This window comes from Rhinolophus sinicus, linkage group LG06, assembly GCF_036562045.2.
Source record: "Rhinolophus sinicus isolate RSC01 linkage group LG06, ASM3656204v1, whole genome shotgun sequence".
NCBI lineage: Eukaryota > Metazoa > Chordata > Mammalia > Chiroptera > Rhinolophidae > Rhinolophus > Rhinolophus sinicus.
Window position 1 is genome coordinate 102,979,672 of NC_133756.1, and position 16,440 is coordinate 102,996,111.

Below are 16,440 nucleotides of genomic sequence, written 5' to 3' on the forward strand. Positions count from 1 at the left end.
GAAAAATAAACTATTTCAGGCTGTAAATCAACTGGCTTTCTAATAATTCATTTATGGTCTGTATCACTATGAATGTCACTTTACACAAACAGATTCCGCCAATTGATTGATCAAATCACTATTTACTTCTTCGCCGTGTTTGATTGTAAGAGCCTTAATGAGAGGGACCTTGCTTTACACATTTTTGTCTTTCCTGTGGTACCCCAAGCCCAGTGTTTAGCACGGAGTAGGCACACAGTAACCCCTATGGAATATGCTGCTCATTCAACAACTTTTAAAGTCAATGCGTATATTTTCAAAGTTGGTCCCATGGGACAGTCTCAAAGGCACTAGAAATGAAGAGTATTATGTAATACTATGCAGACTAGCGGAGGGGGGGTGGGGGGGGAAACTGCTGGCCCCATGGAGAACTGCAGATTTACTCTTTAACAAAAGACAAAATTCATCGCAGGCACTAATTTAAATTCCATTCCCTAGCAACTAAACACAACAAAAAAACTGACAGAGAAACAAAAACTGCCATTAACAGACACAAGGAATCTTTTCCTTTTGCATGATTCCATAATACAGTACAACATCTTTCATTGTTCTGCAGACAGGTAATGCAAACACCCTTGAAGGACTAACATTGCAGTTTAAATTTCGAGTCCAATAAATACACAAAATAAGTGATTTTGTGGAAAGTGACACTGGCTTCTTTCTCTTCTGTTTGTAAACACAGTCTGGTTTTCTGGGAAGAGGGAAGAAGAAGGTTGCTTCCAGTTTATCTTCACATCTATAATTTTAATACGCTTTTAAAAAAATTGAGATTATGGAAAAATAGACACAGAAGAAATTAGTTAGGAGGGGATCATTCACATTGTGAAGGGATTCTCCATAGGGTTTGATTAAATACTGAACTCCCCTAGGGCAATGAATTTGGGATTTGATTGAAAAGCAGCTTTTCAGGAATACCGTATTTTGCCATGTATAATGTGTACTTATGTTTTTGATCCAAACTTTCAGGGAAATGAAATTAGTACTACCCATGTATAATGCACATCCTTATTTTCCCCTCACAAGTTTGGGCAAAATGGTGCACATTATACACAGCAAAATACAGTATATCTGTGTAAAGTGAGGTACACGTATACACATATACTCATCTGAACTTTTCTCCGAGGACAATCCAGCATGTTATTTCCATTCATGGGGCAGGGGAACAAACAGTACTTGTTAAGGAACAGTCAGTGGATTCTTGGACGATCCTCCTCACCTTTCTTAGGAGCTGAGGCTTTGAGGAATCCAACCAAGAAAAGATCCTCTTGTGGCCACAGTCCTTCCACTATCCTACAACAAGGCTCTAAAACCTGGGGTTTGCTGCACATTGGCTCAGTGAAATGAGTCGAGGAGCAGTGTGTACGAGATTTGGACTCAGTTCAGCATAGGCCACAAATATGACCTGTGGCAGATGAAGAAATTCAGAGCAACTGCCTCCACAGTTTCTTGTCATGAAGCTCTTTTTTCACCTCTGCACTGGTTGAGGAAGGACCCCCTTTCACCCCTGAACACTCATGCCCATCAATCAACAGCAGAGGGAGCCCAACTGCTAGTTGCAGGAAAAAACAGGAGAACCAGGGATCCTTACCACCCAGTCTTTGTGCCGAATAATATTAATTGGTAAATCACCTTCTTCCCATAGAGTAAAATTGGGTGTTTGGAAAACTTAGTCCCATGATCTGGCACTCAAGGAGATATGCACAGCAGAGGATCAAAAAGCTGACGATTTGGCCTCCCTGGATTACACCCAGGAGAGGGTGGCTTCACTGTCCAAACCAGCGAGCCAAGTTGCTTATGCTTTGGGGCTGGTCCCCAGCCCTCTGCACAGCCTGGCAGGCCCTGCACCAAGGCTCGTCCCAGAAGGAGATGGTGTGCACGGCATAGCTCCGGCGCCAGTGGAAGTAACGGCGGTAGGCAGAGGGATTTCGGTCGAGGAAGAGCAGGTAGGCGGCCAGGGAGGAGGCACTTGGGAAGTCGTCCACGTGGATGAAGGCACCGCGGGGCACAAAGCGCTCGTAATTGGCACGATTGGGGCCCAGCACCACCGGTACCGCCCCAGCCAGCAACGCGTTGCGCCAGAGCTTCTCGGTGATATAATCTAGATGCTGAGAGTTCTCGAAAGCCAGGTAGAACTTGTAGCGGGCCACCGTGTGCAGGAGCCCAATTTCAGGCACTGGCCGCCGGGATCCACCCTTGCCAAACACGTCCACGAACACGTGCTGGCTCAGCTGGTGGTAGTAGCGGACCCGGGCATGTCGCTCATCCCAGTTGCTCACCACCCAGGCCACTAGCCCGCGTTTCCGGGCCAGCGAGGGAACCAGGCCTGGCGGCTGGTCGCTGGGATTGGTCCTGGGGTAGAGGTAGCCATAAGGTACAAAGACGTCCGAGTCGGCCCGGTAGGAGAGCGTCCAGTTAAAGAGATTATCTTCCAGGTTTCGCAGCCCGGGGGAGTGGGAGGGCGACTCGAAGTTCATCCACACCCAGCGCTGGCCGGGGGGCCTGGGGCCAGAGGCAGCCAGGGCTTCGGCAGCCACCGCCGCAGCTTCCTCCTCGTCGTCCAACACCCGCAACTCCAACTCCTCTGCCGTGCGCACCCGGACGCCCCAGGGTGGGGGCCAGTCGGGGGGTCCCTTCACGAGGTCTCGGTGGTGGAAAAGAACAGCCTGGGCCTCCCCGTAGGCCGCACGGTCAGTGAGCAGGCGGCAGCCGGTGATATTGAAGCGCAGCGAGCAGTCGGGGGGCGGCCTCGTAGTGTTGACACGCCTCCTGAAGGGCTCCCACCACAGTAGCACGCCCACCGGCCGCGGCGGGGCTTTGGGGGCCCAGCGCAGCGGTGGCAGCTGCCCCCAGCAGGCGTAGGCGGTCAGAGCCGTGCACACCAGGCCGGTGGCCGCCAGCGCCGAGGAGGTCCGTGGCAGCCCCCAGGCTCCGCGCCGCCCGCACCGCCGGCGGTCCACGGGCCCCCACGGCTCCCCCATGGCGCGCGCAGACAGAGCCACCGCCGCGGGCCGCGCGTCCGCTGGCGTGAAGCAGCGGCGCCCGCTCTCATACTGCCGCTGCGGCTCAAGCCGTCGTTGCCGCTCGCCGCTGGCCCTGAACCCGGAATCCCAAGGCCCGCAGGTCCCGCTCTCCTCTCCGCGAGTCTTTATGGGGCGCGCCGCCAGGGCGAGGTGAGCGGGCTGGGTAGCCCAGCCGGGCGCCGCCGCGTCCCTCCCTTTTTCTGAGCCCCTAGCCCAACCGGCCCGGCCAGGCCCCGGGCGTATCCTGCTGCACCTCCGCCCACTTCCCACCTCCTTCATTGCTCCCCGACTCCCCGGCCACGCCCCACAGGTTCCCCACCCGCTACTCCCGAGCCCGTCTCAGGGGGCCCGGGGCCATTCTGCGCGCGCCCACTGCTCGAGTTTTGCGCCCGGGCCCGCCCAGAGCTCCCTCCCAGCTGCAATCGGGCGCTCAATCGCGGGCCCAAACCCGCGCCTTCCAGAGTGAGGACCCGGCTCATCCCTGGGTGAGTGCTGCCGGGGCGAGACCTTCCAACAGTCGCTGCGGCGCGAGGGCAGGCGCAGGAACCCAGGGAAGGCGGGCCGGGGATACCCAGCCTCTTGGCAGAACTGAAGATCGGAGTCCACTTCCTTTCTCACAGCCCTGCTGCGGCAAGCGACGCCTGCCGGAGGGAGGGAGCTGGAGAGGTGTCGGTGACCTTGACCTCGTGACCCACCGAGACTGGCCGGCTGTGCAGTCATCTCCCCTCAGCGCGGACTATAGAGGTTGCGCGTTTTGTGAACTCAAGTTTTCAGGTGAATAGTTAAACCGTGCTGTCGTAAGAACATTCCCTTTGCCTACCGCCCAGCAGAGGATAGATTTCTGAGCAATCGAAATACGTCCTTTGCTTTGCTCCCACGCTGAACACTTCTGACTTCCTGCACGTAGCATTCTTTGTACTAGGGCTAAGAGGACCCAATATACCAAAGATACAGATAAAGGCCTTGAGGCCTTTGTCCTCAGGGAACTTCCTGCCTATTCAGTGAGGTGGATGTTTGAACCTCACCATTAATTTTACTGAGCACTTAAGAAATAATTTCCACTTTTAAGATTATGCAAAATACTGGACTATAAACTGATGACTAAGATAAATATTATAACACCCAAGTTTAGGATATAGAGAATAAGTAGCACACTGGCCTCTCCAGGTTTATTAATGAGGCAATAATCAAGACATTTACTTCTACAGTCACTTGAGGAATTTTTTCCTCTACAGCTTGAATTTTAATTTCTGGGTTTTGGCCTTCATTTATGTTATTAAGCTTTTATTCAGCGAAATTCTAAATAGGCCAAAGGAGGCAGTTATTCTGCAGACCTAAGGAGAGGAGGCAGGTTTTGAGAAAACTTTTAGTAGATCGCAACTGTGCCGCAGCCCAGTGCCACTTAAGTTACCAGATGTTAAGGGAGAAACAGACTTCCTGGGAATGGGGCCAGCCTGTCAGGTGTTTTTGATGTTATGCATACAGAAAATAAACTTGGGTTTGCCATTTGGATTTTTTTGTGAAGAACTTTTTGATTAAAGTTCAAGTACAGGTTGTAAATGCTTTTATAAAAATGGCTTCCCAGCCCATAGTAAGAGTTCGGGAGCTTAACGGACAGCGTGTGGTGCTTTGGCTATACCCAGCAATCTAGGAAGATTTTCTCCTACACATTAAAACCTTTTGTAATGTTTCTATTTTTTTAATTTCATAGAATCATTTTCAAGCTATTAAGCAAATTGTCATTGAAATCAGGAATTTCAGTGATGCTCCACTGTTATTTTTAATTGAAAAGAAAAAGCTATAAATGCACAAATAACTTTTTTCAACTAAATAAAGGAAGGGGCATATTGGTTTCTTTTTATGCAATTCAAAAATCTATACATCTATGCACATTCGTCCCCCACTGTTAAGTAAGACATCTTAGATAGAGCCTGTCATTGTCTTCAGGACATGTTAACCTGCACGCTTGCCTCTTTCCCCCATACCCAGTGTTTCCTTATGTCCTCCAGATATTCCAATTAAACCAACTTTTTCCTGGCAGAATGGCTCAGATCTCATGAATAGCGACTTCCATTGTGTCCACAATAAGCGTTTAAAAATACTAATCTCTATTTTGCTCTCCTGATTTATTAAACCTTTCAAGGACTTTCCACAGCCTTCAGCATAAAACCTCTTCTCTTTAGCCAAACTAAACCCCAGTAATTCCTAACCTAATGTCCCAGTCAGTCCTCACTGCCTGGCCTTTGCAATATGTTGCTCCTTCTGTTAAGACTAATATCTCAGCCCTCTTCCTCCCCCACTTTAACCATTCCTAATTATTCCAGGAGCCACTTTCTCAAAGCCTTCCATGAGCCCTTGCCCCGCCACTGTCTGCTTCTCTCATAGATTCTTGAAGGTAGAAATAGTGTTTTTCATCCCAGTTTCCCAATTGGTTAAATGATTCAATGAGAACAACTGGCATTATTGCTTTCCCTTAACACCTTTCCTCTCTTTCCCTCCTCCCCTCCATTCTTTTTAAATAGGAACAAACCATTGACCTGTGCCTAAATCAAGGTGTATGACCTTCAACTAGTACAGTCATGTGCCACTTAACAACAAGAATATGTTCTGAGTAATGTTGACATTAGGTGATTTTGTCTTTGTGTGAGTATCATAGAGTGTTCGTGCACAAACATAAATGGCATAGCCTACTGTCGTTGGCTACAAGCCTGTACAGCACGTTACTGTACAAAACAACAGGAGACAAATCAAGCACAAGAGAAGTGATACAATCAAGAGATGCAGCATTCACCAGATGTATGAGGCTGCTGCCGGTGTAACACAGCACACTGTTTACAACAAAATTTCATAAGTAGAAAGAGTATACTCTAAAATAATGACAAAAAGTATTGTATGGAAAATATATAAACCAGTAACATAGTCGTTTATTATCAAGTATTATGCACTGTACATAATTCTATGTGTTATACTTCTATACAGCTGGCAGTGCAGGTTTGTTTACCACCGGCCTTACCACGAATTGAATAATGTGTTGCACTGCAACCTTCTGATAATTATGATGTCACCAGGCAAAAGGAATTTTCAGTTCTCTTATAATCTTATGGGAACACCGTCGTATATGCAGTCCATCGTTGACCGAAATGTCCTTATGGGGCATATGACTGTAGTTTGTAGAGAAGTCATGATTGGTTTCCATGAATCCAGCCATACCCTCCTGCTACGAATCCCCTCCCTACCACACCAAGATAAGACTAAAGTAGAGACAGTCTGTGGTCTTGCACCTGACCAGTATCTAAGCAGCATTTATCATCTCAATAGATACTTGTTGAATGAATGAATGCTTTTAATGTATTAGTGAAATGATCTGTCAGTATCTGTATTCCCCACTAGGATGTGTGTAGGTATCAGGAGGAATTGGCTATGTGAATGACTTATTGTGACCTTAAGAAGCCTCTTAAGCGTTCAGTGGAAGATTCTACACATGTATGAATCAGAACTCTAATGGCAGGCATCACAAACTCCATCAAATTAGGCTGGTTCTTATTGGCCCAGCCTGGACCAAGGGTTCATTCTTGAAGCAACCACTGTGGTCAAAGATGTCTCTTTAGACCCTCTTCTTGAACTACAGGATAGAATCAGCCCCATCTAAACCTCAGAAACTAACAAGGGGGGGGGGTGGGAGTTCCCCAAAGGGAGAAATGAAGTGTTGTTACCTGAAGAAGAGGGAAGGGATGGTGGGCAGGCAAAAACAACATAACCATTTGTAAGGAATTATTGTTATTCTAAATGAACTGTAAATCACCTGAGAACTTTAAACATTCTATGATTCTTTTTAATTTGGTAACAACAAACACATTATTCTCCGTTCCCACAAAATATTACACAGAAAGAACTGCTTTTCAGTTGCAAACATGAAGACAACAAGGCCAGGTATAAAGAAGGACTTTTGGAACCTGAAGATGGATAAAGCACCACAGAAGAGCGCTTCATAAATCAAGGCTCATTTTATCAAGCTGAATGAGTAATCAACTCACCCTGTGTCCAAGAATGACCTATTCAGTTCCAAATTTAATATAGGACACAATGCTTGGGGGGCAAGATCCAGGCCAACTGTGGTTCCTAAAAGCCTAACTCATTCTTTGTTCTTCCCCAGGGAAATAGTTCATTTTAAGCCTGTCTTGGTGTTCCCACCAGAGACATTTGGTCTTTCCTTGGGAAGCCCCAGAACACTTTCTGAGAACACGTTTCCTACCAGCACCAAGCTCTGTCAGCCTGGGCTCCATGAGCCTACACTCAAGTAGGTTGCTGTTTTTGATTGGATCTGAGATTTCAGTGACTTAACATTGACCTGCTAAGTATACTTTCAATTATTTTGTTCTTGGAGAAAAGGGCAATTCAGAGTCCCCTCCAGTATTATGTGCTCACTGGGAAATGCCAAGCAGCCAGTGAACAGGTGTAGTTACAAAGGTTAATCCGTGTGCAAATAGGTGGAGATTGTTTCCTTTGGCAGGTGAGTACGGAAATTATTATTAAGAAAGAATAGAGGGAGGAAAAAAGAAACAACTAAAACAAAAAAAATTATTAAGATTTGTATAAATTCAACAATAATCCATGGTATATTGTTATTGCCGTATTAAATCCATGATAGAAAAATAAACCTAACGACAGCTTACAAGGTCTTTTCCTTTTATCCAAGTGCAAAATCTTACTTCCTGTAAAAGGCGCTGTTAGGAATAGTCAATATGAGAACTTACTATATTTATTTTAGGGTTTTACTCTTTTGTGCATTCAAGTTCTTCCTGTGTCCTTACTTGACTGAACAGGTAATGCGAGGATTTTGGATGTTCAGAAAAATGTATGTAGTGAAATTTTGACAACAGTCAGAAATAAACATGTTAATATCACATAGTGCAATGCCTCGCACATACGAGGTATTTAAAACTATTTGTTAAATAAATGAATAGATAAACGAGTGAATAAATGAATGAACACCACTATTAATTTTTCATGAGGCACTAAACTTACTAAACTTCAATTTCTGCACTCATGAAGATTATGCAAAAGAATTTAGGCTATAAAATAATGACTAAGATAAATAAAATAGTACCCAAGTATAGAGTAAAAATGGTTAAGTGTCATACTGGCCTTCCCAAATTCTCTTGAGGTTCACCAGTACTATCCTCCTACCCCCACCCCAAATCTACTTGGGTCCTCAGTCAAGTGAGTTGGTACAATGCTGCAGCTTCAGAAACTCAGATTTGTGTTCTGGGCTTCCTCTGGTACCTGCCCCACATCAGTACTTAGATGTGGCCATACTCCAGGCAACCAGACCCTAACTCAGGGAGGCAGCCCAACTCTCCGCAGATGGAGGAAGGGATCTTGACTACTCTCCTCCTCCCTCTGTCCTGACGCCACTTCTCACACTTCATGGAAGTGGCACACTTCCCAGGGCACACTTCATGGAAGAAAATGGAGGGAAGATGCATTTTCCCTAGAAGTCGGGTAATTTGCCTTAACCAGTGGGCTGGGTTCCATCCCACTCATTCCTGTGCTTCCTCCTCTAAAAGTGGTCTGAGGCACTTGCAATATTAAGAAATACTTGTTGGATTAAAGTAAACAAAATTAGTGACATATAAATGATTTTGGAAAAGTGTGGAAATGGAAGGGTACATGCATGTTGCTCATATGGCAAGGAATAAAATCATTCCTGAAGAAGTGGAACAGCCAAACTTTATAGTTCCAGGTCAAGCTTACTGTTGCCAAATAAACCACAACACAGAAATCTTGCATGATGCATGAGGGTGAAATCACATTGAAAATGCTGGTTATAATAGGATTATTTTCAACCACTCCAAAAAGAACCTTTGGTCTGTTTTTACCCTTAATAATGTTTAGCACAATTCAACAAACATTTGGTCTTGGGAGAAAGAGAAAGACGGGTGAGTGAATGAATAAACACCGCCTGCATGGCCTAACTGTACTGCAGGAACTATTTCTGTCTGGCAGCACCACTGGACTCTGCATAAAAAGGGAACTTCTTTCTTGAGTGAGCTCACTATTCAGAGACTTAATTTCCTGTATCACCCAAGACAGCGGGGAAATAGAAACTACTCTTTAAGTCAGAGAAGAGAAATTAGATGTGAATGAGAGAGGGAGATGCTGTCTCGCCACCCATTTATAGAGCCCACTGCTCATCACTTCTACCACTGAATAGCTGTTGTTTTGCTTTTTTGGCTCCCTTGAAGCTCCCCTGGGCCCATTTTCCAGTCCACAGTTTGAGAAAAAGCCAAGAGGATTATTGTTAGAAGATTTTGATATGATGACTTCGAGATTTGCTGTGTTCCTTTAAAAGATAAAAATACTAGAGTTTTTCTTTACTTTGATATATTATGGTATGACTCTTAATATTATCACCTTGTAGAGCTGGTTCTTACGTGTTTTCCAAGAAATACAGGACTGAGAATTGGCCTGTATTGACATTTGCAGGGCTATAGTAGGGTTAGACCTTGTTTGAGCTTATAAACCTGCAAAAGTATAACTTCATACAATAACATTTATTGAATGCCAGTTATTTGCCAGGCACATGAGGTATACGTGAACAGACAAACATTTCCGCCCTTACGGGATAGTAGCTATCACACCCATTTGAATTACAGCTTCAGAGCAATTCCAGACTTAAGGAGTGCAAAGGTTGATGTTGGAAGCTGTGATGTGTTAGGCCTTCAGTAGCCCTGTCCACTTTCCTCTTGAAGAAACACTTCCTTAATTGACTTTGTCACTCTGTCACTTCTGTATTGATGAAGTGCTATTGTCAGAATACAAAGACCTTTTATTTCGATACCCTTAGATGTGTATCTTTTATTTTTTTTTAAATTAAATTTATTGGGGTGACATTGGTTGGTAAAATTATGTAGGTTTCAAGTGTACAATTCTGTAATACATCATCTATATATTGCATTGTGTGTTCACCACAAGAAGGCACCTATCTTTGCACCTTTGTCATCTCCATTTATAAGCAGTTAGGCAAGGTGTGTCAGATTGTCAAGGAAGTTTTTCAAGTTAAAGGAAATCAGGTTTCCTTTGGGGGAGGAATCTCTCCACTCCACAGTTTCCATTCTCCCTCTTTTAGTTACACAGATGTCGAATTATAAACCAGAAGAAAGCTATTTAGCCCACACGTGTGCTCCAAGCAAACCCTATAATTAAGTCAGATAAAACTAAAGGCAGTTGTAGTAATAAGGGTTCCTTTGGTTATAATTACAGGGACTTCCTGGAGGCAACTTTAGAAAAGAAAAAAGGCCAGCGTTGGAGACAAAATTTAGTATCATTTTAACTGGCATCATGTATTGTATAGGCACCAGAAAAAGATAAGGGTTTGTTATTTAAGAAATGTCATTACCATTTACCATCAAAACTGAATCATACGAAAATAAAGACAAAACGTAACTGAGACACAGTAAGAAATAAAAGATATAAAGGTACCTTGGTATAGTCAGGGAAGATTTTTTCATAACATTTGTTGTGTTTGTCTCATATAGAGAACATATTATATGAAATTTTTAAATAGAAAAAAGTATAAAGAAGAAAATAAATAAAATACTGCTCCTCTCCCATCTCTACCACAAGACAACTGCTATTTATATTTTGGTATTTAATGAATATACAGTATATATAAATTAAGATCATATAATACTATTTGTATTCAACTTTCCTCTTTTAATATAAGCTTTGTCCTATGCCTTTAAATGAACTTTGAAAACATGACTTTATAATGGTTTCTACTTACCACCAAAAAAAAAAAAAAAAAGTGTATATATATATACTGGCTAAAAACTCCCTCACAGACAGTGCCATGTTAGCTGGTGCATTGTCCTGATGCAAGAGCCATGAATTGTTGGTGAAAAGTTCAGGTTATCTAACTTTTTCACACAGCGTTTTCAGCACTTCCAAATAGTAAATTTGGTTAACTGTCCAGTTGATAAAAATTCATAATAATGAATAATCCCTCTGATATCAAAAAAGGTTAGCAATATCGTTGCAACAAGTTCAAGAACTTAATTGTCAGACCCCATATATAACTAAAGAAGTGATCACAATCAAAAGTCCAGCAACCAGCTGACAGCATACTACACTATCAGAGTATTATTGACTATCTTCCCTATGCTGTATATAACATCCCCATGACTTATTTGCTTTATGCTTGAACGTTTGAACCTCTTATTCCCCTTCACCTTTAAAAAAATTTTTCAATTACAGTTGACATTGAACATTATTTTATATTAATTTCAGGTGTACAGCATAGTGTCTAAACATTTATATATTTAAGAAGTGATCCCCTAACTCGTCTAGTACTCCCCTGGCACTATATATAGTTATTACCACATTATTGACTATATTCCCTATGCTTCACTTTATATCCCCATGACTATTTCATACAATAACTACCAATTTGTACTTCTTAATCCCTTCCCTCTTTTCACCCACCCCCCTCAACCCCATCAAAATGTTCTCTGTATCTATGAGTTTGTTTCTGTTTTGTTTGCTTGTTTCTTTTGTTCTTTAGATTCCACATATAAGCTCAATCACATTGCATCTGTCTTTCTCTGTCTGACATACTCTACTCAGCACAATACCCTCCAGGTCCCTCAGTGCCATCGCACATTGCAAGACCCCATTCCCTTCCATGGCTGAGCAGTATTCCATTGTACCACCATTGGAATGTACCACCTCCTCTTTATCCATTCATCCATCAATAGACACCCAGGTTGCCTCCATATCTTGGCCATTGTAAATAATGCTGCAATGAACTTATGGATTCACATGTCCTCTTGAAGTGCTTCAAGAGGCCAAGCCACAAACCAAGGCCAGCTGTCACTAGTGCTGGGCTTAGGGCTGCTCAGCCAGAGGTACGGGATATGCCAAAGCCAGATGCTGCTTGTTTGAGTTTTGTGAATATTTGAGAGATTTTAGGAAAGTCTGCAGCATGAGGCTGTTTGTACGGGAAAGCCACCGGAAGCGGCTTGGTTGTGCCCAAAAGTTGGGTGGGTCAGGGTCTCAGGGAATCACCCAGGCAGGTAAGACAAACAGTGTTAGCCAGGTTGATGGAGACTCAGATATGGTAGCCACCTGCATCTGCACACTGGGAGCCGGGAGGACTCAACAAAGAAACAATAGCTTTTGCCAGCTCCTCCATCCAGGAAAAAGCTGCCCCTCTAACCCTTGCCCTGAAGCAAGACACTCAGTTCCTCCCTGTACATCCCTGGTGACTTTCCAGCTGCTGCCCCAGCACTGGAGCTCAGAGCAAGTGAGTCCATCAGTGAGAATGTCCATGCAGGGGCCCTTTAAGAGGACGCCTAGTACTGCAGCCACCCATGTCCCATTCAACTACAATCTCTGCTGGTTTTCACAGCCAGAAATTATGGGGACTTCTCTCCCCAGCACTGGAACCCTGGGCTGGGGAGCTTAGTGTGGGGCTGGGACCCCTCGCTCTTCCAAAGAGGAACTCCACAGCTGAGATATCCCTCCTGATTTTTAATGGTCACACGTGGGTATGGGACCAGCAAGTTCTGTATCTCTGCCCCTTCTACTAGTCTTGAGCTGGCTTCTTCTGTATGTCCTTAGTTTTAGGGCTTTGGTTCAGCTAGACTTCAGGCGATTCTCAATGATAGTTGTTCTGTAGTTTAGTTGTAATTTTGATGTGGTTGTGAAAGCAGCTAAGCACAGCATTTACCTCCTCCGCCATCTTGACCAGAAATCTGTGATAGTATTTTTATTTTAATAAGACCTCCTTATTGAATGATTTCTATCACTTTAAATATTTCAGTTGTAAGGCAAAGTTTCTGTTGAGAAATCAGCTGACACTTTATGGCAGTTCCCTTGTAGGTAACTAACTGCCTTTAAGAATCTTTCTTTGTCTTTAAACCTTGGCATTTTAATTATAATGTGTTTTGGTGTGGGCCTGTTTGGGTTCATCTCATTTGGTATTGTCTGCACTTCCTGGGCTTGTATATCTATTTCCTTCACCAGATTAGGGAAGTTTTGTATTATTATTTCTTCAAATAGGTTTTCAATTTTTTGTTATCTCTCTTCTCCTACTGTACCTGTGATGTGAATGTTGATATGCTTGATGTTGTCCTATAGGCCCCTTAAACTATCCTCAATTTGGGGGATTCTTTTTTCCTTTTGCTGTTTTGTTTGGGTGTTTTTCTGCTACCTTATCTTCTATATCACTGATTCAATTGTCTGCTTCATCTAATCAACTGTTGATTCCATGCAACATATTATTCATTTCCATTATTGTAGTCTTTATTTCTGACTTGTTCTTTTTTATGTTTTCCATCTCCATTTTTATGTTTCCTATCTCTTTGTTGAAGTTCTGAGATCATTATAACCAGTGTTTGGAACTCTGTGTCTGGTATATTGCTTGTCTCCATTTTGTGTAGTTCTTTTTCTGGAGCTTTTTTCTGTTCTTTTATTTGGGACATGTTTTTTTGTTTCCCCATTTTGGCTGCCCCCCTGTGTTTGTTTCTATTAGGTAGGGCTGCTATACCTCCTGGTCTTAGCAGAGTGGCCTTATGTAGTGGTGTCCTGTGTAACCCAGTAGTACAGTCTCCCTGGTCACCAGCACGGGGTGCTCCAGGTGTGTCCCTTGTGTGGGTTATGTGTGCCCTCTTGTTGTAGTTGAGCCTGGGTTGCTTTTTGCTTGTCAGTGGGAGGGATTGTCCCTTGGGCTGATTGGTTGTGAGGACTGGCTACAGTGGAGGAGCTGTTGTGCAGGGGCTGACCCTATAGAGCAGGATTCACTTTAGCAGGGCTCTGGTTCCTGCCCAGTCTGCCCTTTGGGTGTGTTGTCCTTGGAGGCAGCTGGATGATGCTATGGTTTGGTCTGAAGCTGGCCAGTGGGCATGCCAACTCTGGGCCTCCTGGGACAGGACTCGATGCAGGCCAAGTTCAACTGCAGCCTGTGCCCTACCTGGGGCCACCTGGCATGTGTCACAAAGCAATCTGCAGATGGCTATCATTCAGGCGGTACTTGGAAGTGCTTCAAGAGGCCAAGCCACAAACCAAGGCCAGCTGTCACTAGTGCTGGGCTTAGGGCTGCTCAGCCAGAGGTACGGGATATGCCAAAGCCAGATGCTGCTTGTTTGAGTTTTGTGAATATTTGAGAGATTTTAGGAAAGTCTGCAGCATGAGGCTGTTTGTACAGGAAAGCCACCGGAAGTGGCTTGGTTGTGCCCAAAAGTTGGGTGGGGCAGGGTCTCAGGGAATCACCCAGGCAGGTAGGACAAACAGTGTTAGCCAGGTTGATGGAGACTCAGTTATGGCAGCCACCTGCATCTGCACACTGGGAGCCGGGAGGACTCAACAGAGAAACAATAGCTTTTGCCAGCTCCTCCATCCAGGAAAAAGCTGCCCCTCTAACTCTTGCCCTGAAGCAAGACAACTCAGTTCCTCCCTGTACATCCTTGGTGACTTTCCAGCTGCTGCCCCAGCACTGGAGCTCAGAGCAAGTGAGTCCATCAGTGAGAATGTCCATGCATGGGCCCTTTAAGAAGACGCCTAGTACTGCAGCCACCCATGTCCCATTCAACTACAATCTCTGCTGGTTTTCACAGCCAGAAATTATGGGGACTTCTCTCCCCAGCACCGGAACCCTGGGCTGGGGAGCTTAGTGTGGGGCTGGAACCCCTCGCTCTTCCAAAGAGGAACTCCACAGCTGAGATATCCCTCCTGATTTTTAATGGTCACACGTGGGTATGGGACCAGCAAGTTCTGTATCTCTGCCCCTTCTACTAGTCTTGAGCTGGCTTCTTCTGTATGTCCTTAGTTTTAGGGCTTTGGTTCAGCTAGACTTCAGGCGATTCTCAATGATAGTTGTTCTGTAGTTTAGTTGTAATTTTGATGTGGTTGTGAAAACAGCTAAGCACAGCATTTACCTCCTCCGCCATCTTGACCAGAAATCTGTGATAGTATTTTTATTTTAATAAGACCTCCTTATTAAATGATTTCTATCACTGTAAATATTTCAGTTGTAAGACAAAGAATAGGTTGATAAGATAAACCAAGCGATATATTTCTTTAAAAGTAAGACAGAAAAATTATCTTTTCAGAAAAATTGTGTCCCATCTCATGCAGCTAAATAGTCTTCCCAGTTGTTTTGACTTTTTGTTTTCTACTCCTAATCTTTTCATCTGTGTGGCTCACAGATACTTTTGCCACAACTATTTGGCCAAATTAGGGAGTGAGGTGCAAGTCTATGGCACCAACTTGTCCAGTGTGCTGCAGCAAATGTCTCTGGCATAAAGGGAGGAAACTCAAGGATTCCAGGGCCAGGAGCATATAAAATGAAGAATGAAAGTGAGCAAATTATAAACATCTTTAGAAAAAAAGTATTTTTGTTTTATTCCTCACCTCAGAAGGAATGATTCTATTGTATTTCATCAAGTATGAAAATGGCTGTTGGTTTAAGATTGCTGTAGATTATTATCATTTTCAAGAAGTGTTCTTATAATCCTGGCATTCAATGAGTTTTTATTTTTAAAATGCTTAATAAATTCAAAACAGAAAACAGATCTATCATATTATACAGTAACTTTCTAAATTACCCTCTACATTTGGTGTTTAGATGGTTTCAGTTATTCATTATTACAAATAATCCTGGCATGAAAGACTATGTACGTTAATTTAGTTAGTAAGATGTGCGATGGGGCAATGAAGAACAGAGTTTAACCACAAAAGGAATCAGGAACCCAAAGTAGAATAAGGACAGATACCCTAGAAAGGAAACAGTGCCATGAAATCAGCCCTGGGTGGTGTTGGTGCTGCTCAGGCAGGAAGAAGCTGTTGTGGAGAACTCAGCCCAGGCAGTAGGGCTGAGGTTAAATGGGGGAGCAGGGGGGGACTTGTTTACCAGGCAGGAGTGGAGTGGAAGTGAGGGAGGGCATCCCTGAGCCTGTTTGTAAAGTCACACTGCAAGCTCAAGTGCAAACAGGATATCATTTCTAAAGAACGAATAAGAATCAATACTGCCCACCCACAGCACTTTCTCTGTGTAATCCTAACATTACACACAAAAAGGTGGATGGTAAGAATTTTTAGAAGGTTAAGGTTTTCGATTTGTAAGAATAGTAAATGCTTTACCCCAACCCCAGGTGGGTTTTGGTGTTTATTTCTTTAATTGAAGATGTAATCTCTCCAATTTTAACCACTGGCCTGACCACTCTTACTGAAGTAGCCGGTGATGAGAGAGTTCCATAAACATGGTGGTGTCTGGAACTCGCTTACATGTAGGATCTCTCCTAAATGGAAATTTTTATATTAAATCTGGAAAAGTTTGACTCAAGAGGTTATTGACTGTTTCACAGTGTAAATATTTTTAAGT

The 16,440-nt window shown here is 43.9% G+C and overlaps 1 protein-coding gene across 1 annotated transcript; it reads right to left on the reverse strand.

The window, feature by feature from the left end:
• Positions 1-441: 441 nt before the first annotated feature.
• FUT4 (fucosyltransferase 4) lies at positions 442-3,752 on the reverse strand. The gene has a single exon (XM_074335590.1). It carries the CDS (start codon positions 3,336-3,338, stop codon positions 1,803-1,805), a length of 1,536 nt encoding a protein of 511 aa, XP_074191691.1. The 5' UTR covers positions 3,339-3,752; the 3' UTR covers positions 442-1,802.
• Between the last annotated feature and the right edge of the window lie 12,688 nt (positions 3,753-16,440).

Excerpts from the sequence above, each read along its gene's own strand:
- FUT4 (XM_074335590.1), bottom strand. The coding sequence starts at position 3,338 with ATGAAGGAGGTGGGAAGTGGGCGGAGGTGCAGCAGGATACGCCCGGGG.